This window comes from Borostomias antarcticus (assembly GCF_949987555.1).
Source record: "Borostomias antarcticus genome assembly, chromosome: 8".
NCBI lineage: Eukaryota > Metazoa > Chordata > Actinopteri > Stomiiformes > Stomiidae > Borostomias > Borostomias antarcticus.
In genome coordinates, this window is record NC_140241.1 from 5223632 (window position 1) to 5238805 (window position 15174).

At 44.7% G+C, this 15174-nt stretch overlaps 2 protein-coding genes across 2 annotated transcripts; both read left to right on the forward strand.

Annotated features, from left to right (window-relative positions):
- Positions 1 to 423: 423 nt before the first annotated feature.
- On the forward strand, positions 424 to 5005 carry LOC311312183 (sodium-dependent neutral amino acid transporter B(0)AT3-like; the record flags this gene model as incomplete). Its single annotated transcript, XM_084442053.1, has 12 exons — positions 424 to 595; positions 1321 to 1461; positions 1689 to 1826; positions 1961 to 2142; positions 2332 to 2442; positions 2902 to 3014; positions 3115 to 3243; positions 3342 to 3498; positions 3636 to 3840; positions 4016 to 4175; positions 4251 to 4413; positions 4817 to 5005. The coding sequence occupies 12 exons, from the start codon at positions 424 to 426 to the stop codon at positions 5003 to 5005; spliced, it is 1860 nt and encodes a 619-aa protein (XP_084298179.1).
- A 1747-nt stretch (positions 5006 to 6752) lies between these two features.
- On the forward strand, positions 6753 to 10262 carry LOC311311997 (ferroportin; the record flags this gene model as incomplete). The annotated part of the gene is made up of 8 exons (XM_084441830.1): positions 6753 to 6855; positions 6965 to 7032; positions 7181 to 7340; positions 7528 to 7643; positions 7928 to 8054; positions 8657 to 8914; positions 9116 to 9817; positions 10003 to 10262. 8 exons carry the CDS (start codon positions 6753 to 6755, stop codon positions 10260 to 10262), a joined length of 1794 nt encoding a protein of 597 aa, XP_084297956.1.
- Between the last annotated feature and the right edge of the window lie 4912 nt (positions 10263 to 15174).

Consider the following 15174-nt stretch of genomic DNA (forward strand, 5'->3'; position numbering starts at 1 on the left):
CTCTCTGTGTTAGCTACTACTGTAAAATATCTCTGTGTTAGCTACTACTGTAAAGTCTCTCTGTGTTAGCTACTACTGTAAAGTCTCTCTGTGTTAGCTACTACTATAAAGTCTCTCTGTGTTAGCTACTGTATAAAGTCTTCCTGTGTTAGCTACTACTACTACTATAAAGTCTTTCTGTGTGCCACCACTGCCAATAAACAATATCATTCAAGTTACACACAAGCTCTCTTGATCAAACAAAACGCTGTGACTGTGTTCCCTGGCTTCCTAATGTCAAGCTAAAATGGGTTTCTGTTGATATAGCCGACACACGTAGTCTACTGTACCAGAACTCCTCCTCCCTCTGGAGAAGTGGTACAGTACAGCTTTAAGCAAAATTATCAAAACTAGAGGACAAAGCAGGTGAGCGAAGAGCAGATGATGGATAACAAGGAGAAGAGCGGTGATGAGAATGTGGCTGAGGAAGTCAAGTTAAAGGGTGAACGACCCCAGTGGGACAACAAAACTCAGTATCTGCTGACTTGTATAGGTTTTGCTGTGGGACTGGGTAATGTCTGGAGATTTCCTTACTTGTGTCAGATCTATGGCGGAGGTAAGACATATGGTAACAGCTCCCTTCTGTTTTCCTGAAGCCAGCCTATAGTCTGTTAGCCAGGGGATATTATGAAATAGGTAGATCTTTCAAGGGTTACTACCAGAGAGATCCCCTCTATGGGTTAGTCTACTGTATGTCATTTTTGATACTGTATTTGTTTGGCGTTCCACCTTCAGGTATCTTTGTGCCACTTTTGAAAAACTTTCCATATGGTTTGAGATTATGCCACCGATGCCTTAACCTGTAAAAGAGATACAGTACAGCACTGCCATGGTTGTAATCAAGATAAAATAATGTTGAGTCTTGTGTTATAGCTTTTTGTTGGGGGGGGGGGGGTTGGGCTGGAACACAGCAACATTTAAATTGAGTGAGATTATGCATTACTTTTTAATGGATCCCATATTACTGTTAATGATCTACGAAACAACCCCCCCCCCCATTTGAGAATAACACAAATAATAGAGAGGACTTAAAGGGCATGCACCACACTATCATTAAATTAGGAGTGACTTGCACCCAGAACAAAAAAATGAACAAACAAATGTTTGCTTTGCTACTGTAACCTCTCTGCAGTACAGCTTCTGATAGAAGAGAGCAAATAATGAAACGTCCTCATACGAAAACACCGGCCGTGAGCTAAAGAAATACCCTTTTGATGTTGACTAGTTGTAGGAATGAGCAAAAACAATGCAATTATAACCACTCATCTGTTTTCTTCAAAGGGGCTTTCCTGATACCGTATCTCATTGCCCTGGTGTTTGAGGGCCTTCCTCTGCTGTACATGGAGTTGGCCATCGGACAAAGACTCCGCATGGGAAGCATTGGAGTTTGGAACTCTATCTCACCGTATCTAGGAGGTTTAGGTGGGAAGGCTCAGCAACTCATCAAATCTTAATTATCTTTTAACACAAAACATATAGTATGTACACATATATTCTGTATTCTGAAAATAATGGAGAACCTTCAAATATATTTGCGATGACACAATAGCTTAGCTACACATTACACAAATTTCATACTCTTTTTTTTTTTTACACAAACAGTTCACACACACGCGCGCACACACACACCTTCTTTAACATGTGTACAGGTGCTGCCTCCATGATCGTGTCCTTCCTGGTGGGTCTATTCTACAACACCATCCTGGCCTGGGTACTCTGGTATTTCTTTAATTCTTTCCAGAACCCACTACCCTGGAGCGAATGTCCACTTAACCACAACCTCACTGGTAAATTCCTCCCTCATAATCTCAATGCATATCATAAATCCACACAGTGGGTTTTTCCACGCATAGTCTAGACAGCAGGTGCTATTAGTTTTGTGTTGTTTGTGATAATGACTGTTGACTTTTGCTTGATACAGGTTATGTGAGTGAATGTGAGAAGAGCACAGCAGTGAACTACTTCTGGTATCGTAAAACACTCAACATAACACCCAACATTGAGACCAGTGGGTCCTTACAGTGGTGGCTGGTGATATCCCTGGCTACAGCCTGGGGTATTGTCTATATTTGTTTCATACGGGGCATTGAGACCATTGGAAAGGTGAGTTATCATTTCACTAGGTTGAGTATTACAACTTAATGTAATGCTCAACCTAGCCATCTCAAATGTTTACACTATCCATATCACACAATCTAACTTGACAGAGTACCCATATATAATGGTTAACCCTAACCTCCATAGAGTCTTAAAAACATGAGTGTGATCAGTCGATGGTGTTTTTTTCATCAGGCGGTGTATGTGACAGCTACATTCCCATACCTTGTGCTGACCATCTTCTTGATCAGGGCCCTGACTCTGCCTGGGGCGACCGATGGCCTGGTGTATCTCTTTACTCCCGATGTGAGAAAACTCTACACAGTAATGCCTTCAAACACATTGCAGCCCACCACACTGTGGTTCACTTACTGTGCTTGATGTTGGGCCATGCTTTATCTTACGTAATAATTACTAGGTAATTACATAGGAACAATATGTATTTATCTATTAACTTTCTTGTTTTATGTAGTACAGATAGAGAAAGAACAACATGCTGTATACAGTATGCCATGTGTACTAAGAGGATGTGTCTTATCACCTTACAATAGTACCTCAGGCTACTTTTACACTACTACATTTTCGTCTTAAAACCCACAACATTTGCTACGTTTACACCTAGTGTCCACACTACTGTGGAATTTCCGAGCCCCTGAAACAGAGAATTTTGAAAAGTCTTGTTTTAAGATGCTGTTTTAAAGTGAAAACATTTGAGTGTAAATGTGGCCTGAAATTGCAATCAATTTGAATCTGGTCTCATTGCAGTGGGATACACTGAAAAATCCGAAAGTGTGGTTAGACGCTGCCACGCAAATCTTCTTCTCCTTATCACTGGCATTCGGGGGACTTATTGCATTTTCCAGTTACAATCCTCAGAAGTAAGAGTGCAAAATACACAAATATTGTATGCGCTTATATTACTCATTAAAAGACAAGCGCACAATGTGTAAAAACCATACAATTCTTGTCCATCACCAGGAATAACTGTGAACGAGATGCCCTTATAGTGGGGTTTGTCAACAGTGCTACGTCGATCTACGCCTCAATTCCTATCTTTGCCATTCTTGGGTTCAAGGCAAATGAAAACTATGATGATTGCCGGAATGGGTATGTTACTCTTCAATGCCGGGTGAGAGATTCACATCCATGATGATCAAACCGGAAGCTGATGATGTTTGTTTTTGTTACGTTTTACAATTTTACAGAAACATAATGCTTTTGACAAATGAATTCAGCATTGGCGATCAGAACATAACACTTGAAAACTATGCTGATTGGCTGACACACTTGAACGCAACACACCCCTATGAAGTTGCAGGGCTAAATCTGAGGACCTGTAGCCTTCAGGCCTTCCTGAGCCAGGTATTACATTCTCCTTGAAACTTTCCAATTGGTCCTGTTGCTGTGATGTTCCTCAGTTTGTGTGTGTGTGTGTGTGTGTGTGTGTGTGTGTGTGTGTGTGTGTGTGTGTGTGTGTGTGTGTGTGTGTGTCTGTCCAGAGTGCCTCTGGAACAGGGCTGGCCTTCATCGTGTTCACGGAGGCTGTGATAAAGATGCCAGGCTCCCAGGTATGGGCTGTGCTCTTCTTCGTCATGCTCTTTAGTCTGGGCCTGTCCTCCATGTTTGGCAGTCTGGAAGGGGTCCTGACACCTCTGCTGGACATGCAAATGGTGCCTAAGTGGATGCCCAAAGAAATTTTCACAGGTACAGTGTAAGATTTGTAGGAGCACTTTACATCAGTTACTACTGTATAGTTATTAGACAATTACAATTATACAGTACAGATTTTACTAAACATGAGGAAATCAAGACTGAATTCAGCACTGATTGTAATCAGAGATTATAACTGTTTTGACATTTCCCTATCCTGGTGTCTCAGGGTGTATATGTCTCATCTCCTTCGCCATGGCTCTGATCTTCACCATGGGCTCTGGGAACTACTGGCTTGGGATCTTCAACAACTATGTAGGATCCTTGCCACTACTCATCATTGCTTTCTTTGAGATAATTGCTGTGGTATACGTCTATGGGATAAACAGGTATGACCATTTTTCTCTAATAAGCTTTACTGTTGAGCTATAGTAGCATATTAAAAAGTGTTTCCCCGTGTCCAGGTTCAGTGATGACATTCAGTGGATGACAGGACGAAGGCCGAACATCTTCTGGCATGTCACCTGGCGGGTCATCAGCCCCCTGATGCTTCTGGTGATCTTCCTGGCTTATGTTGTGATCCAGGCGGAAACACAAGCCACCTATGATACCTGGAACCCTGACTATGTAAGATGTTGTGCATTTATACCTTGCGATAACCAGTTTAGACCAGACGCCAGCCAGCAATGACTGAAGATAGATGAAGATGTGTTCTTTTTGAAGAAAGACCAATAATGTAACTGTGGTAGTCTGTCTGTTTGTTTGTCTGTCTGTGTCCGTCCATCTATCTATCTATCTATCTATCTATCTATCTATCTATCTATCTATCTATCTATCTATCTATCTATCTATCTATCTATCTATCTATCTATCTATCTATCTATCTATCTATCTATCTATCTATCTATCTATCTATCTATCTATCTATCTATCTATCTATCTATCTATCTATCTATCTACCTATCTGTCTGTCTGTCTGTCTGTCTGTCTGTCTGTCTGTGTCCCTGTGTAATGTAATGTCTCTGTGCAGGTGGATTTCCCCATGGCGGACGTGCAGCCGTACCCCCGCTGGGCGTTTGTGGTGTGTGTGCTGCTGTCCACCCTCCCCTGCGTCTCCATCCCCCTGGTGGCACTCTACAGACTCACATGTCTGCTGAAGAAGCGCCTCATGGACCGACTCAGTACTAATCCATATGACAACGAACGCTCAGATTTGTAGATACTGTATTGCTTTGTGCAATTTGCATTTTTGTATTTTCAGTGTTTAACACTGCTCTGGATGTGGCTTGTTATTGGTGGCAGATGTTGAACCCCTGGCTGTAGTGTTGTTGTCAGTTGTATGTTATCTAAATAACAGAAAACCAGAGACTGTGATTAAATACAGAACATAGAGCTCCTTTCCGCCTGATTCCGTGTGTCAATATTGGTTTAAAGGCTGATAACTATGTTTTCCATTAGTAATGCTGACCATATAATACACACAATTCCTGAATGGTCATTCAACCAAATATTTGGTTATTGATTGTTTAATATTCTTTCATATGAAATATTATTTTTGATGTTCATGTATTATAAACTGTTACACTTTATGTTGTTATATTAAGGACATGCAGTGGCTCAAGTGACCTCCCCAGTGTACAAGCGTGTGTGTGTGTGTGTGCATTTATGTGTGCGTTTATGTGTGTGCGTGTGTGACAGAGAGAAAGAGAGAGAGGGAGGAATAGAGAGAGAGAGAGGGAGAGAGAAAGTATGTATATATGTCTATGCGCATGTGTGTGTTTGAGTCATACGAGTTACACAGTTGTCTTTTATGTAGTATGGGTGGACGGTGATATTGTCCTCTCACTGCCACGTGCTGTGGAATATGCTGGCGCCCTTTGTTTTCCCAGTGCCCGTTCTGCTTTTCTGGCACTTTCATACAATGGTGCACTTTTTACACACACTGATGTTATCAAGCCTTTCAGACTACTATAGCGTGAATTCCAGCTCTCAGGAAAGAGTGGCATCCTAATTTAGGATACATGGAAAAAGACACATCATCAAGGAACGTCAACAAGGATTTCCTGTAACGTCAGAGCAAAGGTGAGGAATGTTTGGCATGTCTTGATGTAATGATTAGTAGCCTTTTTTTGGAGTTTTTTTTAATTTATTTTTATTCTGGAATCATCGCACTGTAGTTTAGGTAATTTACAGACACTTTTTTGGATTTATTGTGTTTTTTGTTTAAACTGTATAGTGGCTTGAAATATATTTCCTTTGTTTTAATTAATCTTTTCGTATTAGAGATTGTGAAATGTTTGGATGATCTGGGGGCCATTTTAAATGTAACTGAATATGGAGGGAATATTGAACACAAACAACTTCAATCTCCTACTTAAATCGTCTATGGTTCCTGTAAAATGCATTAATTGACAGTAAATTTATTGTAAAATAGTACAGTACTATGTCTCTCAGTGGTCAACAAGTCTGAAAGGTCTCAAAGGTGCAGGTTGAAGGTCAGGGCACTTCCAGATGGCCCTGCTGTTGAGTTTGAGGAATAGGACAAAGCTGGCTCTGTTTATGTTAAAGATAGCAACACGCCCCATAGAATACCTTCAGGATAGCGACAAAACACCAAAGATAGCAACAATTATGCAACCTTTTTCATGGCTGAGTAAACTATTTGCCCTCTGTTTGGTGATGTTTTCTAGAATGGCCCCCTGGTATGTGAATGAGGAAATGCCCAGTAATAAGTGCTCCATACTGTAGGTCTCTCTGGTTGGTAAATACTGACAGTACTCTACAAGGTGTAAAGATATAGAACTATACTCTACTGCTGTAGACTATTTGTTTGATCCATTGGCATGAACGTCCAATGTCACTTTCTGTCGGACATGTAAAATAATTTAGTTGATGAGAGAAAACCAGACATGAATGATCGGTGGTTGAGTAGTTTGATGACCTATGACCTATGACCTCCGCAGGCCATGTCCCTGCGAGCAGACGCTCCCCAGTGTGGAGGGGTGGTGGTGGAGTTTGAGTCTGATGACCTGAGAGAGGCCAGGGCCAGGAAGGCCAGGAGTATACCAGGTGAGACTGAGATGCAGTAATACGCAAACGTGGCATTGGCACCATTCCTTCGCCCAGTACCACGTCAGACCAATTCTCAGTGTTGTATTTCCCCCCCTAACTCACTCAGGGTCAGCCCTCATCTACCTCAAGGGTCCCAAGTTCCTGATCTATGTCAGCGGAGCACTGTCAATGTGGGTAAGAAGCCTTTTACTGTATAGCACAGCAATACATGGTAGAATGCACAGACACTGTAAGTTTATTCCCGGAAGAAAATTAGGAAGTACAAATACTGCTGGCAATACTAAGCTCTTCTGCTACTAAAATAGTTGATTCCATCCAATAGGGTGACCGCATGTGGCACTTTGCCATCTCTGTGTTCCTGATTGAGTTGTACGGTCGTAATCTGCTGCTGACCGCAGTGTTTGGCCTGGTGGTGGCCGGGTCAGTGCTCCTTTTCGGGGCTCTGATTGGAGACTGGGTCGACCGCAATCCCAGGAACAAAGGTAGAGATCAATAATGTTATCCTCAACTAAAGGGCTTGATAACTTGATATCAGATACTATCTGAAAATACGACAGTAGTCTATAGGCCTACAGTGTGTTAGTTGGTGTTGAAGAGTTATTGCCAAGTTATCCCAAGTGACCTGATCATTTTGGGAGTTTGAACAGTCTTTCTCTTCCTTTGTTTTAGTGGCACATGCATCGCTCTTCATTCAGAACATTTCAGTGACGGTGTGTAGTATTGTGCTCATGTTGGTGTTCTCATACAAAAAGTGGATTGAGCAGATTTGGGATGGATGGTTGACCGTGAGTACACTTACTGTAACCCCCCTAGCAACTATTAGTCTACTGCACTTTTGATTAACCCCCTAGAAACTGTAGCCTACTACACCTTTAATATCACCTCAAAAATATGCTATATTTTTATATATTCTGCTTTAAAAATAAGACTGGAGAGTTATGTGCTGTGACCGTAGCTGTTGTTTCCATATTGCCCTCACTGTGTCCATGTTGTCTGTGCTGCTGCTGAGCGTTTCGCTGCTCTGTGCTGTCACGCGTAGTAACATGTTGCATCACAAAACTTACACAAGGTGGTTTGTTATACGGTGGTGATCGTCCTGGCAGATGTGGCTAACCTCGCAAGCACGGCGCTGACCATCGCCATTCAGAGGGACTGGATAGTGGTTATCACCGGCTACAACCGCGGCCACCTCGCCGGTGAGACTGAGACGCGCCGCAGACCGCGTCGTCCTGGCTGGTTTCTCAGAGTTACAAGGACGTTTGTAGTGTGTTATATGATGGATGTAGTACATACATTTATAAGAGTAGTTTGGTATTCAGAAGCCCTGTTATAAGGTTATTTACATCATATACAACGGCCCATATAAAAGTGTTGACAGACTTTGCACTTTGAGATAATAGTGCTCATTGCTGAAGTCAAAACTAAGTAAACAATGAATCTCTATGTGCAATGGATCTCTATGGGCATGTGCATGTACATGCCCATAGAGATTCATTGTGTACTACCTACAGAACAGTGCCTGCAGCACTAATATCTCAAGAGTGCAAAGTCTGTCAAAATTTGTAAATGGACCATTGTATATGATCGTAAATAACCTTATAACAGGGCTTACAATATAATGCTAAATACCAAACTACTCCTTTAACATAATATTTTCCAAAATATAATGGTCTTTTTGGCGCTCGAGTGGATACTGTAACATAAGTCGATATTTTATCAAGCCCTGCGAACACACTGACATTCCTTAGTGTCACCACAGCGAAATCAACCCCTGTACCGTTATTTGATTCTGATGAAGGCATGAATGCTACCATGCGGCGGATTGACCAGGTCACCAACATCCTGGCGCCGCTAGCCGTGGGACAGGTCATGACCCTGGCCTCTAACGTGGTTGGCTGTGGCTTCATCCTGGGCTGGAACCTAGTGTCCCTCATAGTGGAGTTCATCTTCCTGTCCCGCGTCTACCGCATCGTCCCCGCCCTGTCGGTCAAACCCCCGGGCGTGGAGCTGGAGGAGGCGTGCCTGCAGAGAGGGGTGAGGAGGAGGAGGTCGCAAGGTAGGGCCTGAGCACTATGGCACGGTCAATGTGCATCAGTGCTTTTGAAGTAGGCCTTTAATAAAACAATCTGCAGCGCAGTGCATACAATACAAACACTCAGTTGATAAGAATGTTTTTTAGGTGTTTGATACCGCACGCCCGGTGTTCCTGGTAACCTGGAGTGAATGATGGATGATTGTTTCTTTGTTTCCCCCTCAGGGGAGGACGAGGTCAGGGAGATCCCGGCCCTGGCGGAGGACAACCGCGAGCTGAGCCTCAACCTGAACCTGAAGGAGATCACCAACCTGCCGCTGTGCCTCCAGCGCTTCCGCTGGCTCCTGAGCACCTGCAAAGACGGCTGGACCGCCTACTACCGCCAGCCCGTCTTCCTGGCCGGCATGGGCCTGGCCTTCCTCTACACCACGGTGCTGGGCTTCGACTGCATCACCACGGGCTACGCCTACACGCAGGGGATCAGCGGCTCGCTGCTCAGCGTGCTGATGGGCGTGTCGGCCATCACGGGCCTGATGGGCACGGTCATGTTCACCAAGCTGCGCAAGGCCTACGGTCTGGTCAACACCGGGGTCATCTCCAGCTGCCTCCACCTGGGCTGCCTGCTGCTGTGCGTGTGCTCCGTCTTCGCCCCCGGCAGCCCCATGGACCTCAGCCTGCTGGCGCCGTTCTTCGACGCCAGCGACGCCAACGAGTCGGCGGAGGCTGGCGGCGGTATGGCGGGCCAGCGGGCGAAGCACAACTACCCGCTGAGGGGGGTGGGCAGCAACCAGCCGCTGCTGCCCGACCGCTCGTCCATCCACTGGACCAACAACACGGTTCTGTTTGAGAACGTGCCGTCGGGCACGGCGCCGGCGTCCTACACCTCCATCATCTTGCTCTTCCTGGGCGTCATCACGGCGCGCGTCGGTGAGTCGTCAGACCGTGAAGCCGGAGAATTAGAGCCGTGCGGTTTGACCGTCACAGCAGCAGCTTTTGACCCCGTGTCCCTGTGTGGTCTACGGATTCTGTCGTGCGCGTGGGATGTGCGTCGCGTCCGTTGTGTGTGTTTGCGCGTGTGTGTGTGTGTTACCGTACACGTGTGTGTGTTCCAGGTCTGTGGTCCTTCGACCTGACGGTGACTCAGCTCCTACAAGAGAACATCTGCGAGTCGGAGAGGGGCGTGGTCAACGGCGTCCAGAGCTCCATGAACTACCTGATGGACCTGCTCCACTTCATCATGGTCATCTCCGCGCCCCAGCCACAGCACTTCGGCATCCTGGTCCTCATCTCCGTCTTGTTCATCACCACCGGACACACCATGTACTTCCTGTACGCGCGCAAAGCCAAGAGAAAACCCCGTCGCAACACGTAAAAATTAACACAAGTAAGACACCCATGCGGGCATGTGACACTCGCGTGACACAGGCTCCACTCTGCGCCTGTGAAATGAATGCCCCCCCACCCCCCCCCCCATCCCACCCCACACACACACACAATCCCGCTCCCTTGGCGGTCATATTGCTAGGCAACAACGCAATCACAACAGACCACTCACCATTCAGTCATTCATTTCAGCACGAACACGGCAGGTCTGTCTCCCACCGTGGTCGCTCGCCCCCCCGGCGTGGCCGACCGTCACGGCAGCACGCCAGAACTCAGGTGAAATACGGTAGAGTAGGGGCCACACCCTTTCCCTTCTGCGTATGAGTTGATGTGGCTATAGGAGCGACGCGGCGTCACCTCCACCGCGAGAAGATGTCTCCTGAGCGAACAGAGGCCCGCGTTGAGGCAGAGGCCCCTCCCAACTGCTCTGGAACACCGCAAGAGTCCCCCCCCCCACACACACACACACACACCGCTTTTAGAATCGGAGAAACTGATGGATTGACGTATTTCTTTGACCCTTCACACAGAAAAGAGCTCGCGGGTGAAAACAGAGATATATACAGGGCTTTAACAAGTGGCATTCATGTTACTGATCCGTCCACTTGGAAATAATCCAGGATGTCCTAAAAGGAAACGAAAGGGAACTTGGTGTCAGATTGTCAGCAACGGAACAAGAGAGCAAGGAGACCTCCCGCCCTTGATGGACAGAAGAGGAAGGAGGTGGTGTAGATCTTCTCCTGGTCTGTTTCTATGTGGATGAATCAGGCAAACATGTGCCGAGCTTTCAAAGCGTATCAATGGAGCGTATCCGGACGCAAACCAATAAATCAGGTTAAGTCACTTGGATCCGGGTGGTAAAACCATCATGACAATACAAAACGACAGCGCACTGAAATCAGATCTCTTTATACACATGTTAATCAAAATGACAATAATTGCTTGTGTACTCAGATAACTGAAAATAGCTTCCAAATTGTTAGTTTTTCCTTCACTTAGAAACAGAGTGATATTGATGCGGTTTCACACACTTATAACAACCAGATTTATACATTTGTGACATGTTTGAAATCAGTGATTGTTTAACATGCTGATAGGTCTGTATGAGAATTAATTCAGACAGTATTGTTTTAGATTAGACTATGCATCCTGTGTTGTTATACTGTAGTTCTACTGTATATAAACCAAACATGACCTTACCTCACCTCATTACAAGACAACTGTGCTTGAAAACTGACTTGGACTTTTCTCTCATCTACTATATGTAAGCATTATCTCCTTCATGTACAGTGGAAACACTAGATCATCAAAGTTGAAATATTGTGTCATGCAACCAGCACCACATTACAATATATTTGTTTTTATAGCATATTTTCCTGTGATGTCTCATTGATTCACAGTATTGTCCTTCCCACTGCGCCCTTGTTGGTCTCTGTCACTGTTATTAATAAATATGCATGATGATTCATTTGTATTTGGAATTCAGTTTTATGTGGACCTAGTTTTAGTGACACTAACCTAATTATGCTAAGCTAGTTACTCCCAACCCCATACCTGTGCTCTTGAATATCACTGTGGATTTAAGCCTCATATTGGAGTCAGCTCCCCAGGCATCAAACTAATCTCATATTTCGACCCCCACCCAGTCACAACCTATTAGATCCATAAATAAAGTCACCATTTTAACCTTCATGACTTCATGTTACAATTTGATTCGGCCCCAGAGAATAGACTGCCTTGTGACTTGATTATGACCGTGAGGACCTTGCATATTAATTAATGGGGAATTTTCCAGGATGGTCCCCAAAGTGGCATTAGAGATTCTGCTGACGTGCCCCTGGAGCGTCCTGAGCTTGCACTTCCACGACGGGAGAGAATACAGCAGGCTCAGAAATAGAAGCACAGGTGAAGCCCAGGCCAAGATTAATCATGAGATAGTGCTGCCTCCAGCACACACACACACACACACACACACACACACACACACACACACACACACACACACACACAGAGAGAGAGAGAGAGAGAGAGAGATAGGGGGGCAAGAGGAGAGAGGAAAGAGTGGGGGGGTGATGGGATAAAGATCTATAGCTGAGCTTCATTCAAACATCTAGGTTGTTGGGTTGTTCTGTAGCTGTAGTGTAACTCATGGCCAGCAGGGGTCAATGACACTCTGAGCTGTCCGGTTCCAGACCTGCCAGTTTCAGAACGCTAGTGAGAAACTGTGATATGAAGTTCTGTTCAATTTACTGGTCCTCAGATCCACTGGGCCTTCCTGGCCTGTTGGATGAGATTAGGAATGTTCTGGAACGTCTCTGTGATAGCCTACTGAAAGAAAATTAACTTTGTCAATGTCAGCCTCATTTTACTGAAAAAAAAAGCATTGAATACCAGCCTAAGCCAACTATTTTAAACATGAAAGAGAATCTCATGAATGAAACATGTGCAGTGGGCATCGCAGTTCTACAAAGAGCCTAGTTCTCAGAAGTAGTCCTGTTGAAATGCTTTAGTCAAAGACATGCAGTGAGGCAGAATGCCAGAATTAAGGCGGTATCAGTGTGAATTCCTCTGCCTATAAAAGTGGGTCATTGTTAGCACACAAGGTTAGTGCTTTACTAATTTGTCTCAGAGAGGGAATGTTCATTCATTCGATAAAGGAAATTATTTGAGATGTTTTCCTTAGAATCGGTGACTTCAACAACATTGACAAGGCAGGTGTGATTTAAAGGATAGGTTCACTATTTTGGACTTTAGGGTCTATTCTCAGTCTGTCTTACATGAAGCTGACATGTAGATACTATTAAATGTCCCTGATCACCTCAGTTTTGATCTACAGTTGTTCTGCAGGTGCACACTCGGCTACAATGGAAATCAACAGGGTCAGTGACATGCAAAAAGTACAATGAATGTGCTTTTCCGAAATGGGAAGTACAGGGTTTAACGATCTTACCAGTCTCAGTATGCTCTCCTGAAAAATGTATTGCCATCCGAAACCAAATGCTGAAACAAAAGCTCTATTTGAAACAGAACTATTTTGCGACACTTCATACAAGGCACTCCGTACCTTTTGCACTGTAAACGTCTGCAGTAGGTTTAAGAGAGGAACTTGTGATCAGCTGTGATCAAGCACCCCCCCCCCCTCCACAACAAAGATTTGTTTATTTGAGCAACAGCTGATTTGGGACACATACAGCTTTCATCAACAAATTCAGTTTGCAGAGACCTCTGGGATACCGGTGGGTTCAGACAGGCGCTGCCAGGCCATACTTCCTGTGAACCTCTCCCTCCCTTGGCTGCACTCATCGGGCTCCAGTGAGAGTAGCCCAACGTCCAGAGCTATATGAGGTACAGTATGCAGGGCTAGGCTGTATTTGTATTCATTATGCACCCTGGTGCCCTGAGGTTCCTAGCTCACTGAGGAAGAGCCCTCATCAGGAGCTAAGATCTGGACAGAAATGTTTGGAGACTGTAGGCTACACACACACACACACACACACACACACACACACACACACACACACACACACACACACACACACACACACACCATCGACTCTAGGCACAGGCGCCCACTGGGTTTGGTCCTGGAATCAAGAGATAAATGTGTGCGCACTGCAGAGTAAATGAAGAAAAGACCGCCAGCCCGAGGGGAGTGGCATTTCTCTTTTTTGCTTCTTTCTGCATCAGCCGTTTGCCGGTACAGTTGAAGGGCTTTCCTAAGAGGCAGCACATTGAAGCAGACAGGGTAAAAACAGAGAGACAAATGCTAGATACAGTGTTATACCAAGACCTAATGTTCCAGCTGGTCTCACACACGCAGCATGTACTTGTCAGTCCACATGTAAACCCACCACAGCGCCAGAAAAGCCTCATTGAGCAGTTAATGTCTGAGGTAATGGAATAAGCTCTGCTAATACGTGCTGTCGTCTATAGACAGAAAACATAGACCCTCAAATTGGGTTTCTGCAGGCAAGGACTAATCACAGGCTCTGAGAATATTATTATGTGAAATGTGAAATGGTTGGGGCTCGTTTAGGCGTGCGGTATATATCACACAGGGTGTGTAGTACCAAGGTTTGGATAGTAGAGGTGTTGCACCAGTTGTTCAGCGTTCAGATACTACAGGTGATGCTGGTGGAGATAATTACCTCCACCCCAGCCACAGCTGGGCGAGAGGTAAAGTTTTCAGTGGCGTGTGTTTACTGATTGGACCAACTTAGAACCCATTGGGCCAACTTAGAACCCATTCAATTTCAGAGGGGATCCAAATCACGGCTGACCATTCACCTCCATTCATTTTTTTTGTCTTTTTGAATTGAAACGACCATGTCTGGACATGTGAAGGTCACAGAGCCACTATCAGAGCAATACCAAACATATCCTGTTCGTATGCACATGTGCGCTGAGCCACAAAATTAATTCATGAGCGGAGGTCTGTGCTCACCGAGCACCATTCCTGGTTGTTGGATATTTTGCTGGAACGTGAAACATACACAATCGATGTTGTGCAACCTGATCATATACATTACTAGCAGCAGTCCAACAAGAATCCCATACAAAAGTGTTCATTCCAACTTGATAAATGTGAGTCGGGCATCAAAGCATGTTTGTGTTCATTATTTAATAACTTGTGAGTAGAATACATTGCCTTCAATGATCAGGTGCACCTATACAGTATGTATAACGCAGCAGTTGAGGTCATACAAAAGATCTTTAATCTTAAACATAACAGAATATCTGCCCCTCTGAGGGAAACATTCTCTATGCTGATGCAATCAGAAGGAAGATACAGATGGCACAAATCCTTCAATTGTATTTTCAGTTTAAAAAAAAAAAAGTTTTAAGTGAATTAGAGAGGAAATGGAATTCTGAGGAAACAGGATTGGCTGAAACATCATTAC